The 20,631-nt window shown below is 50.6% G+C and overlaps 1 protein-coding gene across 1 annotated transcript in view; it reads right to left on the bottom strand.

The window, feature by feature from the left end:
- Positions 1–20,631, bottom strand: part of NCAPH (non-SMC condensin I complex subunit H) — a 32,560-nt gene that overhangs the window by 10,480 nt on the left and 1,449 nt on the right. The window contains exons 2-11 of the mRNA XM_058278106.1: positions 17,357–17,597; positions 17,178–17,268; positions 16,464–16,556; positions 16,055–16,193; positions 15,501–15,625; positions 8,091–8,280; positions 6,914–7,005; positions 5,892–6,097; positions 3,384–3,532; positions 714–820 (exon numbers count right to left, since the gene is read on the bottom strand). Coding sequence (XP_058134089.1) covers positions 714–820; positions 3,384–3,532; positions 5,892–6,097; positions 6,914–7,005; positions 8,091–8,280; positions 15,501–15,625; positions 16,055–16,193; positions 16,464–16,556; positions 17,178–17,268; positions 17,357–17,597 — 1,433 coding nt within the window. The remainder of the gene's footprint in view (positions 1–713; positions 821–3,383; positions 3,533–5,891; positions 6,098–6,913; positions 7,006–8,090; positions 8,281–15,500; positions 15,626–16,054; positions 16,194–16,463; positions 16,557–17,177; positions 17,269–17,356; positions 17,598–20,631) is intronic.

The raw sequence follows: 20,631 nt of genomic DNA, 5'->3' as shown, positions 1-20,631 counted from the left end.
GGGTTCGATACCCAGGGCCTCCTGGAACATGTGGCGAGATGGCCCACGTGGAGTGCTGCTGCAAACAAGGAGGGTTGCCCCGCACAGGGGTGCCCCCTGCACACAGAGTGCAGCCCTGTGCAGGAAAGCAGCCCACCCAGGAGTATTACAGCCCACACGGAGAGCTGACGCAGCAAGATGACGCAAGAAAAAAGAGACACAGAGAAGAGACAATATGAGATGCAGTGAACTAGGGAGCTGAGGTGGAGCAAGAGAATGATCGCCTCTCTCCCACTCCAGAAGGTCCCAGGGTGGGTCCCAGAGCTGTCTAATGAGAATATGACAGACATAGAAGAACACCCAGTGAATGGACACAGAGAGCAGACAATGGTGGGGTGGATGAGGGGGGAGAAATAAGGAAAAATAAAATATGCCAGTACCATGCTGTTTAAAAAAAAAAAAGTTCAGAGAATGAAAATAAATCAAGAAGCATTAAGCCCACCTGTCCCCTCAGGGTCCCAGGGCTCTGTGGAAAAAGGTGATTTTGCAGGACATTTCCCTTTCATTACTTGATTCCCTCTGCCACCAAATTTGGTTCTATTCCGCAATTTTTTTACAGATTGAGAGAGATGAAGTTAAATTTACAGTAAGTTTTTTAAAACCACATCTGAAAGGGAATGAGGGGTGCAAAGAGTAATTTAAGAAAGCCAAATACTAATAAACTTAGCACAAACCCTTGTTTTTCGGAAATACACATCAAAGTCAATATCATCTTCAAAATCGATTTCAAAATCTTTCTTTGTACTCTTCTTTCTGCTCTCTGATTGCGAGGTGGCATCTTCTGCAGAATGAACACAGACATCAACGCGGCCCTCCCCCTCAGGAATGCCAACACAGCCCAGTCAACCAAGAGACGGCACCTGGTCTGAGCACAGCAGAACCAGGCAAGGCAAGCCACGTGCTCAAATTTCATTCAAAACATACAATTTGTTTTTTAACTAACAAAACACAATAAAAAAATGTATGATCACTCCAAAATGTACTTACCAATGCAATGAATTTACCACATTAATGAAAGAACTTGTTGATGTTGGAGGAGTCGGGGGTATGGGAGTGGAGTATATGGGATCCTCTTACATTTTTATTGTAACACTTTGCGTGATTTAAGTATCTTTAAAAATAATAATAAAAAATGTAAACTATAAAAAGTGCATATTGGCAGCAGACTTGGCCCAGTGGTTAGGGTGTCCGTCTACCACATGGGAGGTCCGCGGTTCAAACCCCGGGCCTCCTTGACCCGTGTGGAGCTGGCCTATATGCGGTGCTGATGTGCACAAGGAGTGCCCTCCCACGCAGGGGTGTCCCCTGCATAGGGGTGTCCCCCGCATAGGGGAGCCCCATGCGCAAGGAATGCACCCCGTAAGGAGAGCCACCCAGTGTGAAAGAAAGTGCAGCCTGCCCAGGAATGGCGCCACACACACGGAGAGCTGACACAATAAGATGATGCAACAAAAAGAAATACAGATTCCCATGCCGCTGACAACAACAGAAGCTGACAAAGAAGACGCAGAAAATAGACACAGAGAACAGACAACCAGGGTGGGGGGGGAAGGGGAGAGAAATAAATAAATAAATCTTAAAAAAAAAAAAAAGTATGACAGGCAGAGGACTTGGCCCAGTGGTTAGGGCATCCGTCTACTACATGGGAGGTCCGCGGTTCAAACCCCGGGCCTCCCTGACCCGTGTGGAGCTGGCCCATGCGCAGTGCTGATGAGCGCAAGGAGTACTGTGCCATGCAGGGGTGTCCCCCGCATAGGGGAGCCCCACGCACAAGGAGTGCGCCCCCTAAGGAGAGCCACCCAGTGCAAAAGAAAGTACAGCCTGCCCAGGAATGGTGCCGCACAGAGAACTGACACAAGAAGATGACGCAACAAAAAGAAACACAGATTTCCGTGCCGCTAACAACAGAAGTGGACAAAGAAGATGCATCAAATAGACAGAGAGCAGACAACCGGGGTGGGCGGGGAAGGGGAAATAAATACATAAATAAATCTTAAAAAAAAAAAAGTTATTAGGAAAAAAAAAGGTATGATAATCCCTTCCTCTCAAAGCCCTTTCCTGAGGGCTGTGGAGACACACAGGTTCTACGGTCATGGCAGATGGCCCTGGAGTTCATTGTCTCATCAGTGGGCCCTACTTTGGAATTTGTGCACCTGATTGTGATGGAGCTGTACTCAGATGTGACCTCTCTACAAATGCCTCTTCTGTCACTTTTACTGAATCTGTGACTGGCGTTGGGGTTGGTGTATACTCAGGAGACTTGAATCTCTGGACTGCCCGTGTGCCAGCTGGGCCCTGAGCCTCAGCAGAGTTGCAACACTACTCTCTGGTTCACTGGACTTACCCAGTCAGTTGATGGGGAGGCGAGAATGGTCAACCAAACCAGGGAACTGAGAGAATCTACAACTTCAAGCAGGAGAATCCCATCCATCAGCCATGTGGGATCTAAGTCCCCTCTCAATTCAGAGGTGGAGTGGACATTGCCATCCCAGGGTCCACAGGATGGAGGAATATGATATGGATTGGAGTGCACTTGCTGGTATTCTACTAGAGAACTGCTGTGACTCTAGCAATAAATTACATCACTGATGTGGAGATGGTGGCCATGGAAGTTGCTGTGGGCAGGGAGAGGGAAGAAAAGTTGTGATGTAGGGGCATTTTCAGGACTGGGAGTTGTTCTGCATGATACAGCAGGGACAGATGCAGGACATTATATATCCTGCCAAAACCCACTGGATGGACTGGGGGAAGGGTGTGAACTACAGGGCAACTACGGTCCATGCAGTGCGGCAGTGTTCCAGTGTATATTCACCAAATGCAATAAATGTGCCACAATGGTGAAAGGGATGGAGAAGCAGGGGTGGGGGGTGGGGGGGGTGGTATATAAGAACCTCTTATGTTTCTTAATGTAACGTTTTATGTGATCTATTTATCTTTAAAAAAAAGACAAAAAAAATTTGCTTAAAAAAACTGCAAAAAAAAAGTATTATAACCAATCCCTTCCTCTCAAAGAAAGAATGCAGCACACACGACCCCGGCTCGGCCCTTCTGTCCCATGGCGTGTGGCGGCATGCAGTCACTCCAGCGACCCCCAAGCCCGGGGGTCATTCCCACCAAGTCCACTGTCTGGGTCTCGTGGGCCCTAGGAAGTGTCAAGGCACGAGCCCGGCCCTCCTGCCTCCAGGCGCCCTCCCCACTCCGAGGCCTTGAGCCGACCACCTCTGAGAGCAGGCCAGCCAGCAGGTCCAGCTGAGTGCTTTCCCATCTGTGCTTAGGCACCACACGTTAGCAGAACTGCCACTGGTCACCTGGCCCTCTTCTCCGTGCCACCCACGAGCACTTACGCTTGTGTTTGGGTCTGAAGCGCCAGTGGTCCGGGCCGGCCCACATGGACATGGTGCGGGGGCTGAAATAGGAGTACTCCCCGGGCCTTGAGGACAGCAGGGGGCACATGGTTCTGACATCCCCGTCCCCGAGGGGAATCACGTCCTCCCTGGAACACACACAGAACAGAGATTAGATCCATGAGAAGCTGAGCCTGGGGAAGCAGCAGACCAGTCGTTTTTCACCAGAGGGCACCTTTACTAGTCACCCTCATTTCTCGTACTTCTCAAAGTGCTTTGCTTCTCTTAATTTTACAAAAATACAGTCACCTCTAGACAAGGACCCTGGACACTGCAAAGTGCTTCATAAAACACGTCTGCCCACTTGAGAAACAAGAAAACAGAGGTAGAGGCACAGAGTCAAAAGCCACAGTGGGACCTCAGAGTCTCCCCACAAGACAAAGCGCCCAGCCCACAGGGTGGTGATCCCTCATCCTTTCCGCAACCAGGGGCTCCCGCGGATGCACGGCAGCTCCCCAAGGTAACTGCCGGCTGGAAAAGGTGTGATCCCAATGACATCGAGCCCCAAAGGATTGCTCCTTGTCACCTTCAGGCCATCCGGGTCAGTCTTTGCTGCCCGTCAGGGTTCTGACTGACAGGCGAGTTTTTCTCTGGTTTGGTTTCCCACCCCTACAAAGGCATGCCCGAGACAAAAGAAATCCGGCTGCGCTGCTCTCAGAAAGCAAGTGCTCTCAGAAAACTGTGCTCAACAACTGACAGGTCACCAGGCAGGCACCCACAGACCCTGGGCAGCCTGCACAGCACTGGCATTTACAATTCTGCACTGCCTCTGCCCACCTTACGTTACTGTACAGTGGTTTTCAAATCCAGGTGTACCATACAATCACCCAGGGGGTTCAAAAAGCAGCAGAGCAAAACCTGACTCTGCCCTCGAATGCGCACTCCAGGGGTCCAGAGGAACCTGCACATCCCTTCCCTCTCTAAGCCTGTTTCCTCACCTGTGAAACAGGCTAACGCAGCTCATTACAAAGTCACTGCAAGGATTAAGCCATTTGATGTATCATATAAACTATGTGGAATGCACATAAAGCATTTAGCATAGCTTCTGGCAGGCACAATTAAGGAGCTCAATAAATTTCAGGTACTACTATCACATCTAGTTCCAATCCCCCCTTTTCTGGATGAAAAAACAAAGATCCCCCAAAGGGTTATAAAACTTGTCCCACAGCTCAATGCTCCAGAGGCAGGGCCCGGTCCAGCAGTTCAAACACGCAGGGAGCTCTCGGTAAAGGTTCAGCTGATTTAAGGACAAGCCAAACCCTAGACCAGAGCCTTAGCCTTTGCCCCAATGCCCTTAGGAGGAGGCATTCTAAGGTTTTATCCTATTTGGAACTGGAAACGTTCGTTCAAAATAACCAGGAGAAAACGTCTTCCAAAATCAACATGGCAGTGACAACGAAAGCCTTTTGTGAGCATCAGCTCCTGTGATGTCACCTCACTATTGGAAAAGTGACGTCTCTTCACCAATACCTGAAAATAACACGAAAAGAGCTCTCCCACTGAGCTGCCTACCATCTCTCACTTCTCAGAGGACAGGATGGAGCGGGGCAGCAGTCGTGGCTAAATGAGCAGCCGAAGCAGGGGAGGAGGGCACGAAAGGACCTGCAGAGAGGCCACTTGGCCTTGAGGTGCCGAGTGTTGAGCACCCCACATCTCAGCCCAAATTTGCAGACACTTTCAAGCTAATATCTTCCGTGTGGGCACGCAAACCAAGCCCAAACAAGAAATCTCTCGCCCTACAAGACATCCAGGCAGTGCTCCTGAAAGGATTTCTGCCTTGGGAGGGGCACTGCACTGGAGAGCGTTCGGTGTTTCCCAACCCAGGACTGCAGAGCTGCTGCCGCAGGCACAGGACTTAAAGGGATGGTTCATTCTCATCCCGTGAATCACCTACACCAAACACATTTCAGGACCTTCAGAGGCCTTGGCGTTAGAGGATTATGGCTCCTGCTTCCACTTCGTCTTCTACGTTAAAGCACGCTAATCTATACGTCACATATAGTAGAGCCAACGTGGTTCTCATCTTTTCTGATGAGACTTGCTAGGGTAACCCGAACTTTAAACTGACTGACCACCAAATCCTACTCCATCGCTATGCACAGCCTTACTTGTTTACTTAGGCTTCTCTGCTGTGCTAGTCCCCAGTCTGCCTGTCCCTCCTCTCCACCCGACCCTGCAGGTAGGGCCATTCTGCTGTAACCAAAAGTCAGGACATGTGCAGTGTACAGGAAGGCAGTGCACCCTATCGTCGTGCTGCAGGCACGTGGTACCAACAGCCACCGCTCCAGGCTGCTTCTCCAGCCTAGCCCTTACGGACGCCCACAGTGTCGGCTCTGCCACTCGCAGCCCCTAAGGAGCTGAACCAACACTCAAGCCAGGCAAGTGGCTCCACTGTGCTGGGTGACGGAAAGCTCAGGGGACACACTTCCCGGGGCCTGGGCGTCTTACGGGCAGCTCTGGACCTGGCAGGGCTCCTTCCAGCTCTGGGACTCTGGGGGATCCCCAGCAGCAGTGAGGTCGGGATCATCATCAGCATAAAAGTCGTCCTCCAGGGGCCTGTCAGGGGAGCCTCCGCCATCACTCTCCTCCACCTCGGCGTTGATGTCAAACACTTGATCGTTCTTCTTGAACTTGTCTACCAGGGCCAGCACAGACTAGAGGGACAAAGAGAGGGTCCTGGAGGGAGCCCAAGAGGGGGCCCAGGAGCTCTCCTCGTGCCCGTAAGAGCCCTCGCCACAGAGCAGCAGCCCGCTGCGTCCGTCCCCTCACTCTCATTTGCCCGTCAGCTCTCCCTCCCTGGGCAGCCCTGGCCCTTCCCCCTCCAAAGCCAGCATTCTCGTGAGGGTAAAGGGCCGAGGAGGTTCATTGTGCAGCACAGGATGAGGCTGCATTGTGGTCAGGTACATTCTGTAAAACATCAGATGGGAAGCTGAATCCATTAACTACATATTTAGTGAAAAGTTTTCCATGGAGACCATCTATTTTTGAAATTGTAGTATGTAGGCTAAAGGGAGCTGTGCTAAAAATACACAGAGGAAAGCTTTACACATGACAATTTCCCAGGAAATTCTGTGCCAAGGTCCTTAACCCCAAACTGCAGGAAATTCCTCGAGCAGCCCAAGAGACTAAAGGTCACTCAAGACAACGGGGCCTGAGAGTAAATATGATTAAAAGAAAAAGGGCTCCCATGAACGGTCAGGCTGCCTTACCCCAAAGGAGCAGAGAAGAGGGGACGTGAAACTACCCCCAAATTCCCTTAGTTGGAAATGGTCCTGCTGGGGTTCACATCCCTACCCCACAGAAGTGCCAAGGGAAACGCTGCTTGTGCTCCTGACTGAATGAAAAGGATGCCACAGAGAGCTGGTTCCCTGGAGCAGAACAAATCCTGGGCCACCTAACAGAAACCATGAGCCACTGGAGAAATGCCCAGAGCCAGCCTAAGTTCAGAGTCGTCCAAAAGTTAGCCACACCTCATCATGTGCATCTCTGTCCCACTTGGTAAACTGGAAGCTGGCCAGGGAAGGGCAGAGCTGGCGATCCTCCACACACTGCTGCAGGGAGGCTGCAGGGGGCAGGGAGACACAAACAGGATGAGAGCAGGGACAGGCATGCTCCCCACGCCCTTTAACACTGCCCTGCACCGCTTGGCGGGCGCCTCGTTATTCTCGGCAGAGACTCCAGCATCAACAGCGGCTGGCCAGACAGCGGGAAGCTGACCTCAGTACCGTGGCCTGCTCTCCCAAGAGCACACAGCCTGCAGGGACGCACCCACGCTGGAGGCAGGCTGCACAATAGCAGGAAGACTCAGGAAGACCCAGAGTTAAAACCCTGAGGCACAGACGTGCTAAAATGAACTGCTGCCCTGTACCAGAGTCAGAACAGGGTCCTCTGCAGAAGTACACTAAGTATGTGGTCAACCCGCTCATGTGACCTGTTTTTAGTCCCAAATTAAACTAGTTACAGAGTATCTACCTTGGAGGATTAGAGCACAGTTTTTGAAAATAGATCAGTATTACAAAATAGGGACACTTAGCAGAGTTTAAATAGGAAGAGAGGACAGAAATGGCAACTGCGGTATCTGCCATTGGAGGGGTGCGGTCAGTTTTGTGTCACACACACTGCACACACCTGGCCTTCACACCCAGCTGCACCTAGCACCACATTCTTAGGGGACACCCCTGGCAGGGGTGTTAGAAGCCTTGCCAAGCCGGGCCACCTCTCAGACGGTCCCAGGAGTCCAAACACAACTCACGATGTCGTCTCCTCGGGACCCACTGGACTGCTCACAAGACAAAGGCCTCGCCAGCTGGAAAGGGCCCAACTTCTGACACTCCAGGGTTCCTCAGGGCCCCAAGAAGTCACTGTGAAAACTGGCTGCTAACAAGGGGCCCTGGAGGTACGTGACATGTGCAAGCCAAGAGGCGACAACGTCACCAGCTACTGCTGCGTTAGATTCCACGACAGGAGGAGGAAAAGGCCAGGGGGCTGCTAGGTCCTCCAGGAGACCTGGTTTGGCACTCCAAAGGAGGCTTTTGGGTAATTTAAATGAACAACACCAGAGCATGACGGGCTGAATACACCCCATAGTGACATAAAAACTTCTCTGATGACTGAAATGCTCTGAAAAAAGACATTAAATATACTTACCTTTTAAATCTGTCATTTCTACCCAACCCAAATCTGGCAGCTCAAGAGGTTCTCCAGTGGAGAGGGTCTGGACATCAGAAGGGAAACGCAGCTCACTTCTATAGTCGTAGCAGTGGAGGGTGGAGAGAAAGACCCCAGCAGTGCTGCACTCATCAAAGGAAGCTGCAGTCTTCTGAAACATGGGGTCAACCTGAACACCACAGAGAGGGGGAACCCCAGAGTTACAGTACGCAGCCAAAGGCAAAAGGAGGTATCAGTCGCCTGGACCTGGTGCGTTCCCAGCCTTACGTTCTGGATCGCACCGCCTGTGCACATGATCGAAAAGGGTAAGATCCCATCCCCGTGGACTCGGTTGCAGAAGAAAGGCTTGTGGTCAGATTAGTACACACATGACGCTTAGGGAGGCAGTGCTGCACGTGGGGTAATGACTGCGGACCATCTGCAGTGCACCCAGACATGCGGGCTTCTGCTGGTCTCTCTCAGTCACTGTCTCTCTGTGGCCACGTGCAAATGCCCAGCGCAGTGGCTCGCACAGGTGAGTGTGGTGGAGGGCCCACACGACGCTGACGCCACCACAAATTCTGTTCACAAAGGCTGTGCGGTGGATCTGCTCACAGGATTCCATTATTCCTCAGCAAGAAACACCTTCTACGGTTGGGAAGAACACAGCCCAGGGTTGCGGGTACAGGACCAGCCAGGTGGGAAGGCCCGGAGGCTGGGACAAGGAGCAGAGTGGCGCGGCCATGACACGAAGCCCAAGGCACAGCAGGGCGCCTGGCATGAGCACACAGCCAGGGGAGGCACAGCAGGTGTGGCAGGAAGGGAGCAGCAACCTGGGACTCTGCAGTGGTCTTGGGACAGGACGCAGCAACTGCAGCGAGGGAGGACTTGGGTACATTGTAGGCGGGGCTAGGGCTCCGCCCCAGACCGCTCAGCTCCAAGCCTAGGGGCACCAGCCCAGGCCTCTCCTCTGCCTTCCCCGAACCCCACCTCCTTGCTCCAGGCCCAGAGCAAGGCACCAGCGCCTCGCCCTGTACCCGAGCCAGCAACCTTAGCCTGTCGGGTTGTCCTGCCAGTGTCTCTCCTCTGCCTAACCCTTCCTTTTTGTCCCCGCTGCCACCACAATACAGCCCTCACCTGAGTTAACCCTGGTCTCAGTTTCTCCCCAAAACACCGGAGTTGTTACTCCCATTCCCTTCCTCAAATGCCAACCAGAACAATCATTTCTCCCCTGGAACTCCGTACCTCTAGAGGTCTGCACAGATGAGTCAATAAAACTAAATGCAGCATTTCAGAGTCAAAGGAAACCATATATTCACCTACATCAAAGCTGAAAACACTAATTACAATAACTGCTTTCACTTTTGTCTAGAATTTTGTCATGCCAGTGAAAGAATAGTGGTTCTTCCAAGCAAATTAGTGATTAACATCGTGGAATAATCCGATGGGAAAATGAGCTACTGCTGGCTATAGTCTGAGTGGAAGAGCCCTTAGGAACGAAGGTCCTTCAAGGAAGGGTAACCTTCTACAGAGTCCTCGGTGGACAATGGAATGCGTGGCAGGGGTCGTTTCCAGCTCAGAGTAAAATTTTGGCTCTAGCTAAACTTGTACACACTCCAGGTCCCTAAAGACCTAGGACTTTCCTGCTCACTGGCCTTTGTTTGTGCCTTTTCTTAGAATTGCATCCCCGACAACATCCATGGGACAAACACCTAGCCTTCCTTCAAGTCCCCATTGAAGCCTCACCTCATCCAGAAATGCTGAGCCCTGCCCACTCCCATCTCCTACAGCACGTGCCTTAACTTCCTTGCACTGTCTCTGTTTGTGCTCTCCTGGTACAGAGAACGGGAACACAGTCATACGTGAATCCCCCTCGACAGCAGGCATTTTGCATAGTAGGAAGCTGTCAAAATAGATCAGCTTACACGTGAACAAGTGTGCTCAGCTGGTCTATACACACCTACAGAATATTTGCTTTCAAATTCCTATGACATCTGCACGAAGTGAAGATTCAATAAAAACAGACGGAAGTTCAAATTTCAAGTCTATGACAATCCCTCTTTTTTTTCCCCCATACTTTGGCTACTACAAATTTATAGCAGGCTACAGAGCTGAAACAACTTTCAAGGATTGGGTTCTTGAATGTTTCTCAGCGACTACTAAATTCACCTGGCATAAACATGCCGCAGCCCGAGAGCTGAGGCTTAGAAGACAGCAGTGCCGCCGGCTCTCAGGAGAAGCCAAAGCAAGGCTGGGAAATACTCAGAATCTCCTCAGGCTCCCAGAAAGAAGAAAAAGCAGACCTTCCAACCACACTACCCTTAACAATCCCTGACTGATCCAAAGACTTCACCGCAGAACCAGAAGCAAAAGCAGGACTGAGAGTGAAATAAATACCAAGGAGAATCAAGGGAGGGAGAGGAAGACAGGAGAGGACTTTCTGGGTTCCGGGACTAGCAATGCCCCTGGGGTGTGTGACAGACCACCACGCAGGAAGCTGGTGCGCTGACACAAAGCCCGTAGCAAACCTGGTTTTACAGGTGAGAGTGTGATCCACAGCCTCTCCCCAGGCCACTGGTAGGTTGGCAGTGGAACCAGGATCTGAACTGTATGTAGATCACCTGCCTCCAGATCTGCTGATCACCCAAGGCCATGTTGGCACACATGTAAAGGAAGTCTGAGGGAAACGGACTTTGGCCCAGTGGTTAGGGCGTCCGTCTACCATATGGGAGGTCCGCGGTTCAAACCCCGGGCCTCCTTGACCCGTGTGGAGCTGGCCCATGCGCAGTGCTGATGCGCGCAAGGAGTGCTGTGCCACGCAAGGGTGTCCCCCGCGTGGGGGAGCCCCACGCGAAAGGAGTGCACCCGTGAGGAAAGCCGCCCAGCGTGAAAAGAAAGAGCAGCCTGCCCAGGAATGGCGCCGCCCACACTTCCCATGCCGCTGACGACAACAGAAGCGGACAAAGAAACAAGATGCAGCAAATAGACACCAAGAACAGACAACCAGGGGAGGGGGGGAAATTAAATAAATAAATAAAATAAAAAAAAAAAAAAAAAAAAGGAAGTCTGAGGCCCCCAGCCCCAGTGGGGGTCCAGCTTCGGCCCCTTCTCTCGCTCTGGCCTCAGCCCAGTGATCCTACCTTCCGCTGCCCCTCCCTGCCCACCCATGCACAGTCCAGGACCACCAAGGGGCCCAGAGAACTGCCCTCCCTTGGCCATCACCCCACATTTCCACACAGCATCACCACCCCCGCCTGCCGTGAGACCACTAGGGCTACTCTCCCTCTCACCCAATAGCTAGTTTATTTACTAATCACACAAAAAAGACCCGAACTGCTGGCCTTCCGCATTCCCTAGTCTCTAAGCCCCATACAACTCTGCATTTCCCCCCAAGGGCCTGCAAGACCCCATCAGTCATCAGCAAATTTCCTATACTCCCTGCTTCTTTCTAAAGGTTCTCTCTAACTCATGATTTTCAATGGGGGCGACAGCACTCCCAAGGGGGTGAAGTTTGGGTCTTGGGAGGGAAGAGTGTGCAAAAACCTTTGATGTTGTAATAGTCTGTGGCTCTCCAAACCTCAACCCTACCTGACAAGGGAAGGGGGTTGGGAACACCACGTCAAAAAAGGCTCCTGTGTCAAAAAAGGCTCCAGGGGGGCACGTTAAAGGGGAAAAGGTGGGAGGCACTACTCCAATCGAAACACACTGCGCTCACGCAGGCGCTGCCTCCCCACAGCCCTCGCCAGTGCTGGGTTCTCTCTCTCCCGGCCCTCAGGTCACTGGGCCTGAAAACGGGCAGCTGCTTTCCTTGCTCCTCACACAGGCTTGGAATTTGCACCAGACTTTACTGCCTTCTTCCCACCTGTGTTGCAATCATCGCGCAAGCCCAGGTCATCTTAACCTCTTCTGAAGATTTAAAAATTAGGCTCACTCCTATTCCCCAACTTTACTCCTGTTCTAAGTCCCACTGATTTCAACATCCACATACTCAATCCATCCAATGCTCAGACCTCTCAGTTACTCGACCTTGACCTTCAACCAAAGGACCCCAGAACTCTGAGAGCCCAGGAGACCCCACACCTCCCCAGCCCTGTTCTCTTGCCTGCCCCCAGACAGTACCATTTAACCATGACAGTAGCCTCTCCATAAGCTCAATTCCAAGGCCCCTCTCGGACAGTCACCTCCTACCTGTCCAGTTTATACCTTCTCATCCCCAACGCCAAGGTCTCTGACCCCGCCAGGACCACGGTCTACTGACTGTCCCACCCTCGCTGTCCTTCACCGCTAAGGCTTGTGAGCAGCGATCACGACCACCTCCTGTGCAATGCCCAACACCCTCGTTCACTCAGCTGAACGTCATCCTCTGGGAATTCCAACTTGCTGCCTCCTGTCTGCACCCACAGTTCATCGCGCTGGAGAAAGACGCCCTCATGCTGACGGGTCCCACTCTAAATCACCTGCCCCTCGCTCAGATGGAGCCTCAGAGTTGTCGGCAATCACACACACTCCCCTAGTCTAGCAAGTTACCTACCTCCTGGATGACACTTACGTTTTCCTCTCCTCAGACCCCCAAGGCTCTCTTCCCCTGTGCTCACTGACGGCTGATGACCTGGCTTCCTGTTCCACACTGAAAGCGCTCTCCCCATCAGCTGTTGGTGTCCCTCAACCAAGCCCCTCCTTGGCTGTCTGTCAGTCTCCATCGCTCCAGCAATTCTCCTCCCTTTTTTCCTTCATCTGTAATTCCTTCTCTACTAGACAGCTGCCACCAACAAGTAAACATGCTGTTAAGTCTACCATAAAAAGAAACTGCTGGCAGAAGGCTTGGCCCAATGGTTAGGGTGTCCGTCTACCACATGGGAGGCCCGCGGTTCAAACCCCGGGCCTCCTTGACCCGTGTGGAGCTGGCCCATGCGCAGTGCTGATGCACGCAAGGAGTGCCCTGCCACGCAGGGGTGTCCCCCGCGTAGGGGAGCCCCACACGCAAGGAGTGCGCCCCGTAAGGAGAGCTACCCAGTGCGAAAGAAAGTGCAGCCTGCCCAGGAATGGTGCCGCACAGACAGAGAGCTGACACAACAAGATGACACAGCAAAAAGAAACACAGATTCCCATGCTGCTGACAACAAGAGAAGCAGACAAAGAAGATGCAGCAAAATAGACACAGAGAACAGAAAACTGGGGTGGGAGGGAAGGGGAGAGAAATAAATAAAAGGTAAATCATTAAAAAAAAAAAAAGGAACTGCTGACCTTACTCCTCCCCCACTCTCCCCACATGCAGCACAGAACCCCAAGAGGGCTGCCTCTGCCCAGCGCCCCCACTCCCCCCTCCCGTTTATCACGAAAAATTTCAAATCTACAAACTTGCTCAGCTAGAAATAAACCTCTGCATAACTTTTACCTAGATTTACCAAATGTTTGTAATTTGCATACTGACTTTCAGTGTCTTTCTTGCTTATATATATATACATAAGTATAAACATGTACGTCATACATTTAAGTATATACACATTGTCTGCAGAACCTCTCGATGCTTTACGGTATTAGGACAGGTATGACGGCACTTTACCTCTGTGCCAGTTATCAAACCCCTGTCCCTCAGCTCCAAACCCACCCTCAGTATCCTGAGACCTGTGATGCTGGTTCTGGGACAGCACTGCTGCTGTGCCAGCTGCTCACTATGGGGCTCTGGGAGCAGAGGCAGCAGGCAGAGCCTGCGAACCTGCGTGGCTGGAGGGCAGAAGGGCCCTGCTCCTTTCTGGGCTTCCTGCTCGCATGAGCATCACCCAGCGATGCTGCTTCCCCCAGCTGCAGCAGTTCCATTTCTCCCACGAGACTCAGGCCCCGTGGGCCCCTCAGGGACACCAAGCCCAGCCAGTGCTCCCTCTGCAGAGGCCTGAGTCTCAGCCCCCAAACTCACCAGTGACCCTGGGTGGCCACATTCGTCATGGTTGACCCTTCCTTCCTCCATTCTCCCAGTTTTCTTCCTACTTACTGGATAGTTCTTCTCCTGCCCCATGAACTCTTAAAATTGGGGTGTGCCAGGGCTCAGTCCTTGGACTTCTTTTCCTCATACATACTCACACACTTGGTTATCAATCTCGGTTCATGAATTTAACTGCCCCTTACGAATGTTATAATGAGGAGAAAGAAAATCTAGCCCAATGCTGTAGGGAGGGTAAGCTGGCACCACCTTTGTTGAAAGCAATGGAAGTCTCATGGCTCAGAATTTCTTATACACAACGAGAAGAGCACAAGTATGCAAGAATGCTCACTAAAACACCGTTTTTAATAGCAAATTAAAAAACCGTTGTCGGTAATAGCTGCCTGCTTTAAATTAGCTGGGCTAATTACAAATGAGGCCTTCGGCAGCATTCCTCAATCACAGGCAGAGTCCTTAGGACTTGCTAGGGCAGGGCTTCTTCACCTTTCTTGTTCCATAGACCCCTCTGCCAGTCAGGTGAAAACCATGGACCCCTTCTTAGAATGTAGCAGCAGATAGTTTTTTGACACTCAAGGTCGGCATGTCTTTAAACTAAATTTTAGTATTCAAAATTATGTTTTACAACTTTCCCATAATTCCAATACCCAATAACCTAACATGGTTCAACCTCTGTTCCAAAGGTCATTTTTGGCAAACATTTAGAAATTCAAGTTTTCCCACAGCATCATAAAACCATCTCTGCCATCTTTACCAACCTTTTTGCAGGCAATTATCCACGGTACTCAGAACTGGCTACATCAAAATAAAATCATACTAAGTCCACACTATACTGTGTATTATTTAACAAACAGACCACACCCACACCAACACATCCCCACAAGAATAATGTTCTTTTGAATTTTCAATTCAAGCTCACACACCCCGAAAATCTTTCCATAGACCCCTTGGGGGTCTGTGGGCCCTGGTTAAGAACCCCTGTGCTAGACAGTAAGATCGTTCAGAGCAAGGAGTCTGGAGCCCTCCCACCGGGGTTCAAATCCTAGCTCACTGACCAGCCTCGTCATCTTGGCACACTGTTTCACAGTCCTGCACCTCATTTATCACTTTGTAAAATAGGATGTCATGAGGATTAGCGGACTTAATACAGATCAAAGGCTTAGGGCAGCAGAGTCCCCAGAATGTACACAAGGACAGTTAGCTATCACCACCACTGCTACTGCATATGCCAGGAAATACTTCCCTCATCAACCACGTTCCTCAGGAATTTGGATCTCTGTTCCCTTAGTCACTCTGAAATGCGGAGGGGGAAAATCAGGAGCGAACCCCCTTCAGTCTTTACTAGAAAGCTAAAGGTGGTAATGCGGAGGTGCCGGGTAAACACTTCACTCCGTCGAGTTTTAAACCAGCACAAACCGGCAAGGCAGCTGAGGTGGCCACGCTCCACCCTCCAAGGCTCACAGCCACCCCCTCACCTCACACTTGCGATCTGCGTCAGAGGCGTTGAGGTTGTTCACATTCTGCTCGATGGTCCTGTGTGAGTGCTTCTTCTTTGGCTTTGGAGCCTTTTTGGTTGTTCCCATCTCAGTAGCACTTGCATCTAGAAGGAATAAGCTCATGTACTCCAAGGATGGCTTTAGAGCATGTAATTAAGCTATTAATTCAAATTCTTCAAATCCCTAAAGAGTAACTGCAATTTAAGCATGTGCAATTCTCTCAAAGTAGGCACATCCAATCTGCAGCTTAGGGAGAAACCTAACTACTACTTTAATTGCTTGGCTTCCGAATCAGACACTAATGTTTTCCCCACTTTGCCTAAATAAAATCTAAGGCCCTCCTCTTTTTCCAAGAAAAGTAATACTAGTGTTTGTCTTCTTTTCATGCAAGACTACATACAATTCTGAAAATGTCCATGTCTTCAATAGAATGAGAGAATTTTTTCTCAGGACTTCTTCCCAGTGTATCACTCCAATACCTATCTGATACTCCCTAGGAGAAGCCACTAAAATCCAAACCCCAGGCTGCATACCCGCTCCCTGGCACTCCGCCTCTTCTGGGGATGGAGCGTCCTTGCCGAGCCCCCCGAGGACTCGGTACACATCGGCGTGGACAGCATCCACACGCACGGCATAGATCTTGGTGCTGGCGTCCAGAGTGCCAGCAGCCACCTAGTCACACAGGCAGAGCTGCAGTCAGGGGAACACACAACAGCAAAGCACAGCAAGCCCCACATAACGTTTCTTTACTTGCCCTTGAGAAAAAATGACAACGATCCCCCTAAGACTGACAGCAAATAAACAAGATATAACAAGTTCCTCTCACTTCAGAGTGTCGTAAGTAAGGAAGGCATGTGTTTTCAGGACTCAATTACTGTATAATGCAAAGTACTAGAAATCATCATTGATTCAGATGTAGGAGAAAATAGAGGACCTCCTTACTTTAAAGTTGGTTGGTTCAGTGTCTTTCTCTTTAAGAATCTCTGACATAAAATCAATCAAGTGCAAGCCAAAAGCATTCTTGGTAGTGATTTTCTGAAAAGAGAAAATTGCAGAACAGTTTGTTATTTATAGCCTAGGCTCATATAAATAATGCTACCTGGAAAGAGGAGCCTAAGTTTTAATGCAGGACTATCCTACATCTTGTCATGAATGTGAATTCAGAAACACTTGGCGACACAGCCCCATGCACACACATGAAACTCCTCATGCCCAAGGCCCACACAGCGACAGCAGAACCCGAGTGTCCACTGGGTGTGGGCGCTGTCATAAGCACGGCACGTGAAGGGACTCAGTCACCCTCAGAACGACTCTGAGGCTATTCTCACACTCACGTTCCCAAGATCCTACGGCAGAGTGGTGTGGTAATTTGCCAATGCCATGGAGGTTGGAAGAGGCAGAGACAGTCTTCTGACTTGGGCGATCTGGCTCCAAAGTGCCCACCAGTCCCTAAGCCATGCTGCCACTCTGGATACACGGCAGGCAGCAGGGGGAAAGAGCGGGGACATACTGAGAAATATGGCGCTGTGAAAAGCCACTGGAGAATTGAAATGTGCGGCCGCCCCCATCACAATGGCTTCTCTACAAATCAAGGAGGCCAGCTTTCCCCGACAATCCCAAAGCAAAATCTTCACTGATAAACCAGGGGAGACTCACATTCTCAGTGGATAGTTTGATGCAGGTGGAATAATGCTCTGTAATCTGTGTGTTTGTAAATTTAGGAATCGCAGCTGAGACATCAATACTCCTAAATGGAAAAGAGAAACAGAAGCGTCTGGCAAGTGTCTACAGTACCCAGACCCCCAGAGGCACTGTGGAGATGGCATCACACACACCTGGAAGGGGAGGCCAGCGCATGTGGTGAGTCGGAGCTGAGCTGCAGGTCGATGACCCGCGAGCGCCTCCGCAGCATGCGCTCCTTCTCGTCATCATTCTGCGGAAAGTCCTCCAGGACTGGGGTGCTGGGGGTACCAAGAGGGGCCTTCCTGGGCTGAGGCATCGAGAGCACTCGTTCCAAAGGTGAGGCAGCACCAGGGGCATGTCCACGGGTCTCGGAAGCAGAGCTGTTCACGGTGACTAATGTAATGGAACAAGGCACTGTTCAAGATCTTTCAACAGAACACCTCTATCCAAAGGCAGACTTGGGGCCCCGCTGTGGGTGCAGGACCCCTGTGCCTTCCCTGCTAAGATCTTTCCAACTCTGACACTCTTTGGCTAGAACCTCTATGGTTAGGGTTCACTGGGGAGTGACAGACTTCTATTGTTTCCTTGCCAGTCTGGGATAAATATCCACTACTCCGCTACTGTGAATCTAAACACTATACAGGATAGAAAGATGAGGGAAGTGGATGTGGCACAAGCAACTGGGCTCACGTCTATCATATAGGAGGAGGTCCAAGGTTAGATACCCAGGGCCTCCTGGTGAAGGCAAGCTAGCCCATGTGGCGAGCTGGTCCAGGTTGAGTGCTGGCCCACACAGAGTGCTGCTCCATACAGGAGTGCTAGCCCACGTGGAGAGATGGAGCAGCAAGATGATGCAACAAAGAGACACAGAGGAGAGACAATAAGAGACCCAGCAGACCAGGGAGCTGAGGTGGTACAAGAGAATGATCGCCTCTCTCCCACTCTGGAAGGTCCCAGGATTTGATCCAGAGCTACCTAATAAGAATACAAGCAAACACAGAAGAACACACAGCGAATGGACAGAGAGAGCAGACAATGGAGAAAGGGAGCAAAAATAAATCTTAAAAAAAAATAAAGACAGATGAGGTGAAGCTGCTGCCTCTGAGAAGCTCATGAACCCACAGAGCCCACAGGTCAGGCGAGAGGGAGAACGCAACGCTGAGTCAAGGTGAGAAATGGGCTACGGAGGCAGCCACACTAGGCCCTGTCCCCAGCTCTGCCATGTCCTGGGGGGAGACAGAGAAAAAGAATATTATGTTCCAAAGAAATTTCTCACAGTTAAATAGCTAACTGCAAAGGGAAAATGTTTTTTACCATGAAAGATGTAGCAGTCACTACTTTAACCAAGCAATCAAATGTAGTTTCACTAAAAACAAGATCAGAAACTTGTTCATCTCTTGATGTGACGCAGTATGAAGTTTACAGCATTGTCCATGAAATATTTTTGCCAAAAAGTGTTTAACCCACGTTTAACCAAGACTTTAAGTTTAACTTCTATTCTGTAGAAAATACAAGAGATAGAGGAACAAATTAAATGATACCACAAGAACACATTCAGACAAATCGAGAATGTGGGACAGTTTACAGAAAACTGGATTAGTCTCTTCAAAAAGTTAATATCCAGGGAAGCAGACTTGGCCCAATGATAGGGCGTCCGTCTACCACACGGGAGGTCCGCGGCCCACGTGCAGTGCTGATGCACGCAAGGAGTGCCGTGCCACACAGGGGTGTCCCCCACGTAAGGGAGCCCCATGCACAAGGAGTGCGCCCTGTAAGGAGAGCTGCCCAGCGCGAAAGAAAGTGCAGCCTGCCCAGGGATGGCTCCCCACACACGGAGCACTGACGCAGCAAGATGACGCAACAAAAAAGAGATTCCCGTGCACTGACAACAGAAGTGGATAAAGAAGAACAGACAGCAAATGGACACAGAGAACAGACAACTGGGGTGGGAAGGGGGGGAAGGGGAGAGAAATAAATAAAAAGAAAAAAAAAGTTAATGTCCAAAAATAAAGTAGAGGAACACTTCTGGATTAAAAGAAACCAAAGAGTCATACAAACAAAAAATAACCTATGAACTTTTTTTTAAAGATTTATTTATTTCTCTCCCCTTCTCCCTCCCACCCCAGTTGTCTGTTCTCTGTGTCCATTTGCTGCGCGTTCTTTGTCTGCTTCTGTTGCTGTCAGCAGCACAAGAATCTGTGCCTCTTTTTGTTGCATCATCTTGTTGTGTCAGCTCTCCGCGTGTGCGGCGCCATTCCTGGGCAGGCTGAACTTTCTTTTGCACTGGGCAGCTCTCCTTACGGGGCGCACTCCTTGTGCGTGGGGCTCCCCTACGCGGGGGACACCCTTGCATGGCAGGGCACTCCTTGCATGCATCAGCACTGTGCGTGGGCCAGCTGCACACAGGTCAAGGAGGCCCAGGGTTTGAACCGCGGGCCTCCCATGTGGTAGACGGACGCCCTAACCACTGGGCCAAGTCCGCTTCCCAACCTGTGAACTTTGAACGAATCCTTGATCACAAAAATACAAAGCAAAAATAGCTATAAATAACATTTTGGGGATAATTAGGGAAATTTTGAATTCAGCCTGAATATCAGATAACATTAAGAACTGATTTTTATTTTCTTAGCTGTGATAATAACGCATAGAAGAATATCATCACTTTTAGGAGATGTGTGGCAAACAATAGAGGGGAGGTGACATGATGCATGCAACTTTCATCTGGGTCAGTCAAAAGATAAATACATGTAAAGGGGCGGACAAAGCAAATACAGCAAAATGTTAACAACTGTTAGATCTAGGTACAATTAACAGTCTTTCAAAGTAAGAATTTAGGAAATATATAGCAATGCTAGACGATGAGAAAAACAAAGCCTGGGAGGGGAATGAGGAGGACTGGGAATGGAGATGGGGGATCACTTTAAATGGGGCAGCGAGGAGTGACTTCACCAAGGTGACATTCGAATCAAGCCTGTGTGGGTATTTGGAGGAAGCAACACCAAAGCGAAGAGAACAGCAAGTGCAAGGGCGGAGGCCAGTGTGGCTGCAGTGGAGTAAGCCTGGAACAGTGGTCCCAGAACAGGAGAGAACGGGGTGTCAGCCTCTCCAGAGCCCGGGAACAGGAGAGAATGGGGTGTCAGCCTCTCCAGAGCCCCAGAACAGGAGAGAATGGGGTGTCAGCCTCTCCAGAGCCCGGGAACAGGAGAGAATGGGGTGTCAGCCTCTCCAGAGCCCCAGAACAGGAGAGAATGGGGTATCAGCCTCTCCAGAGCCCAGGAACAGGAGAGAACGGGGTGTCAGCCTCTCCAGAGCTCCAGAACAGGAGAGAACGGGGTGTCAGCCTCTCCAGAGCCCAGGAACAGGAGAGAACGGGGTGTCAGCCTCTCCAGAGCCCCAGAACAAGAGAGAACGGGGTGTCAGCCTCTCC

This window comes from Dasypus novemcinctus, chromosome 17, assembly GCF_030445035.2.
Source record: "Dasypus novemcinctus isolate mDasNov1 chromosome 17, mDasNov1.1.hap2, whole genome shotgun sequence".
In the NCBI taxonomy this organism is placed as follows: Eukaryota; Metazoa; Chordata; class Mammalia; order Cingulata; family Dasypodidae; genus Dasypus; species Dasypus novemcinctus.
This window is presented reverse-complemented; position numbering and strand designations above follow the sequence as displayed.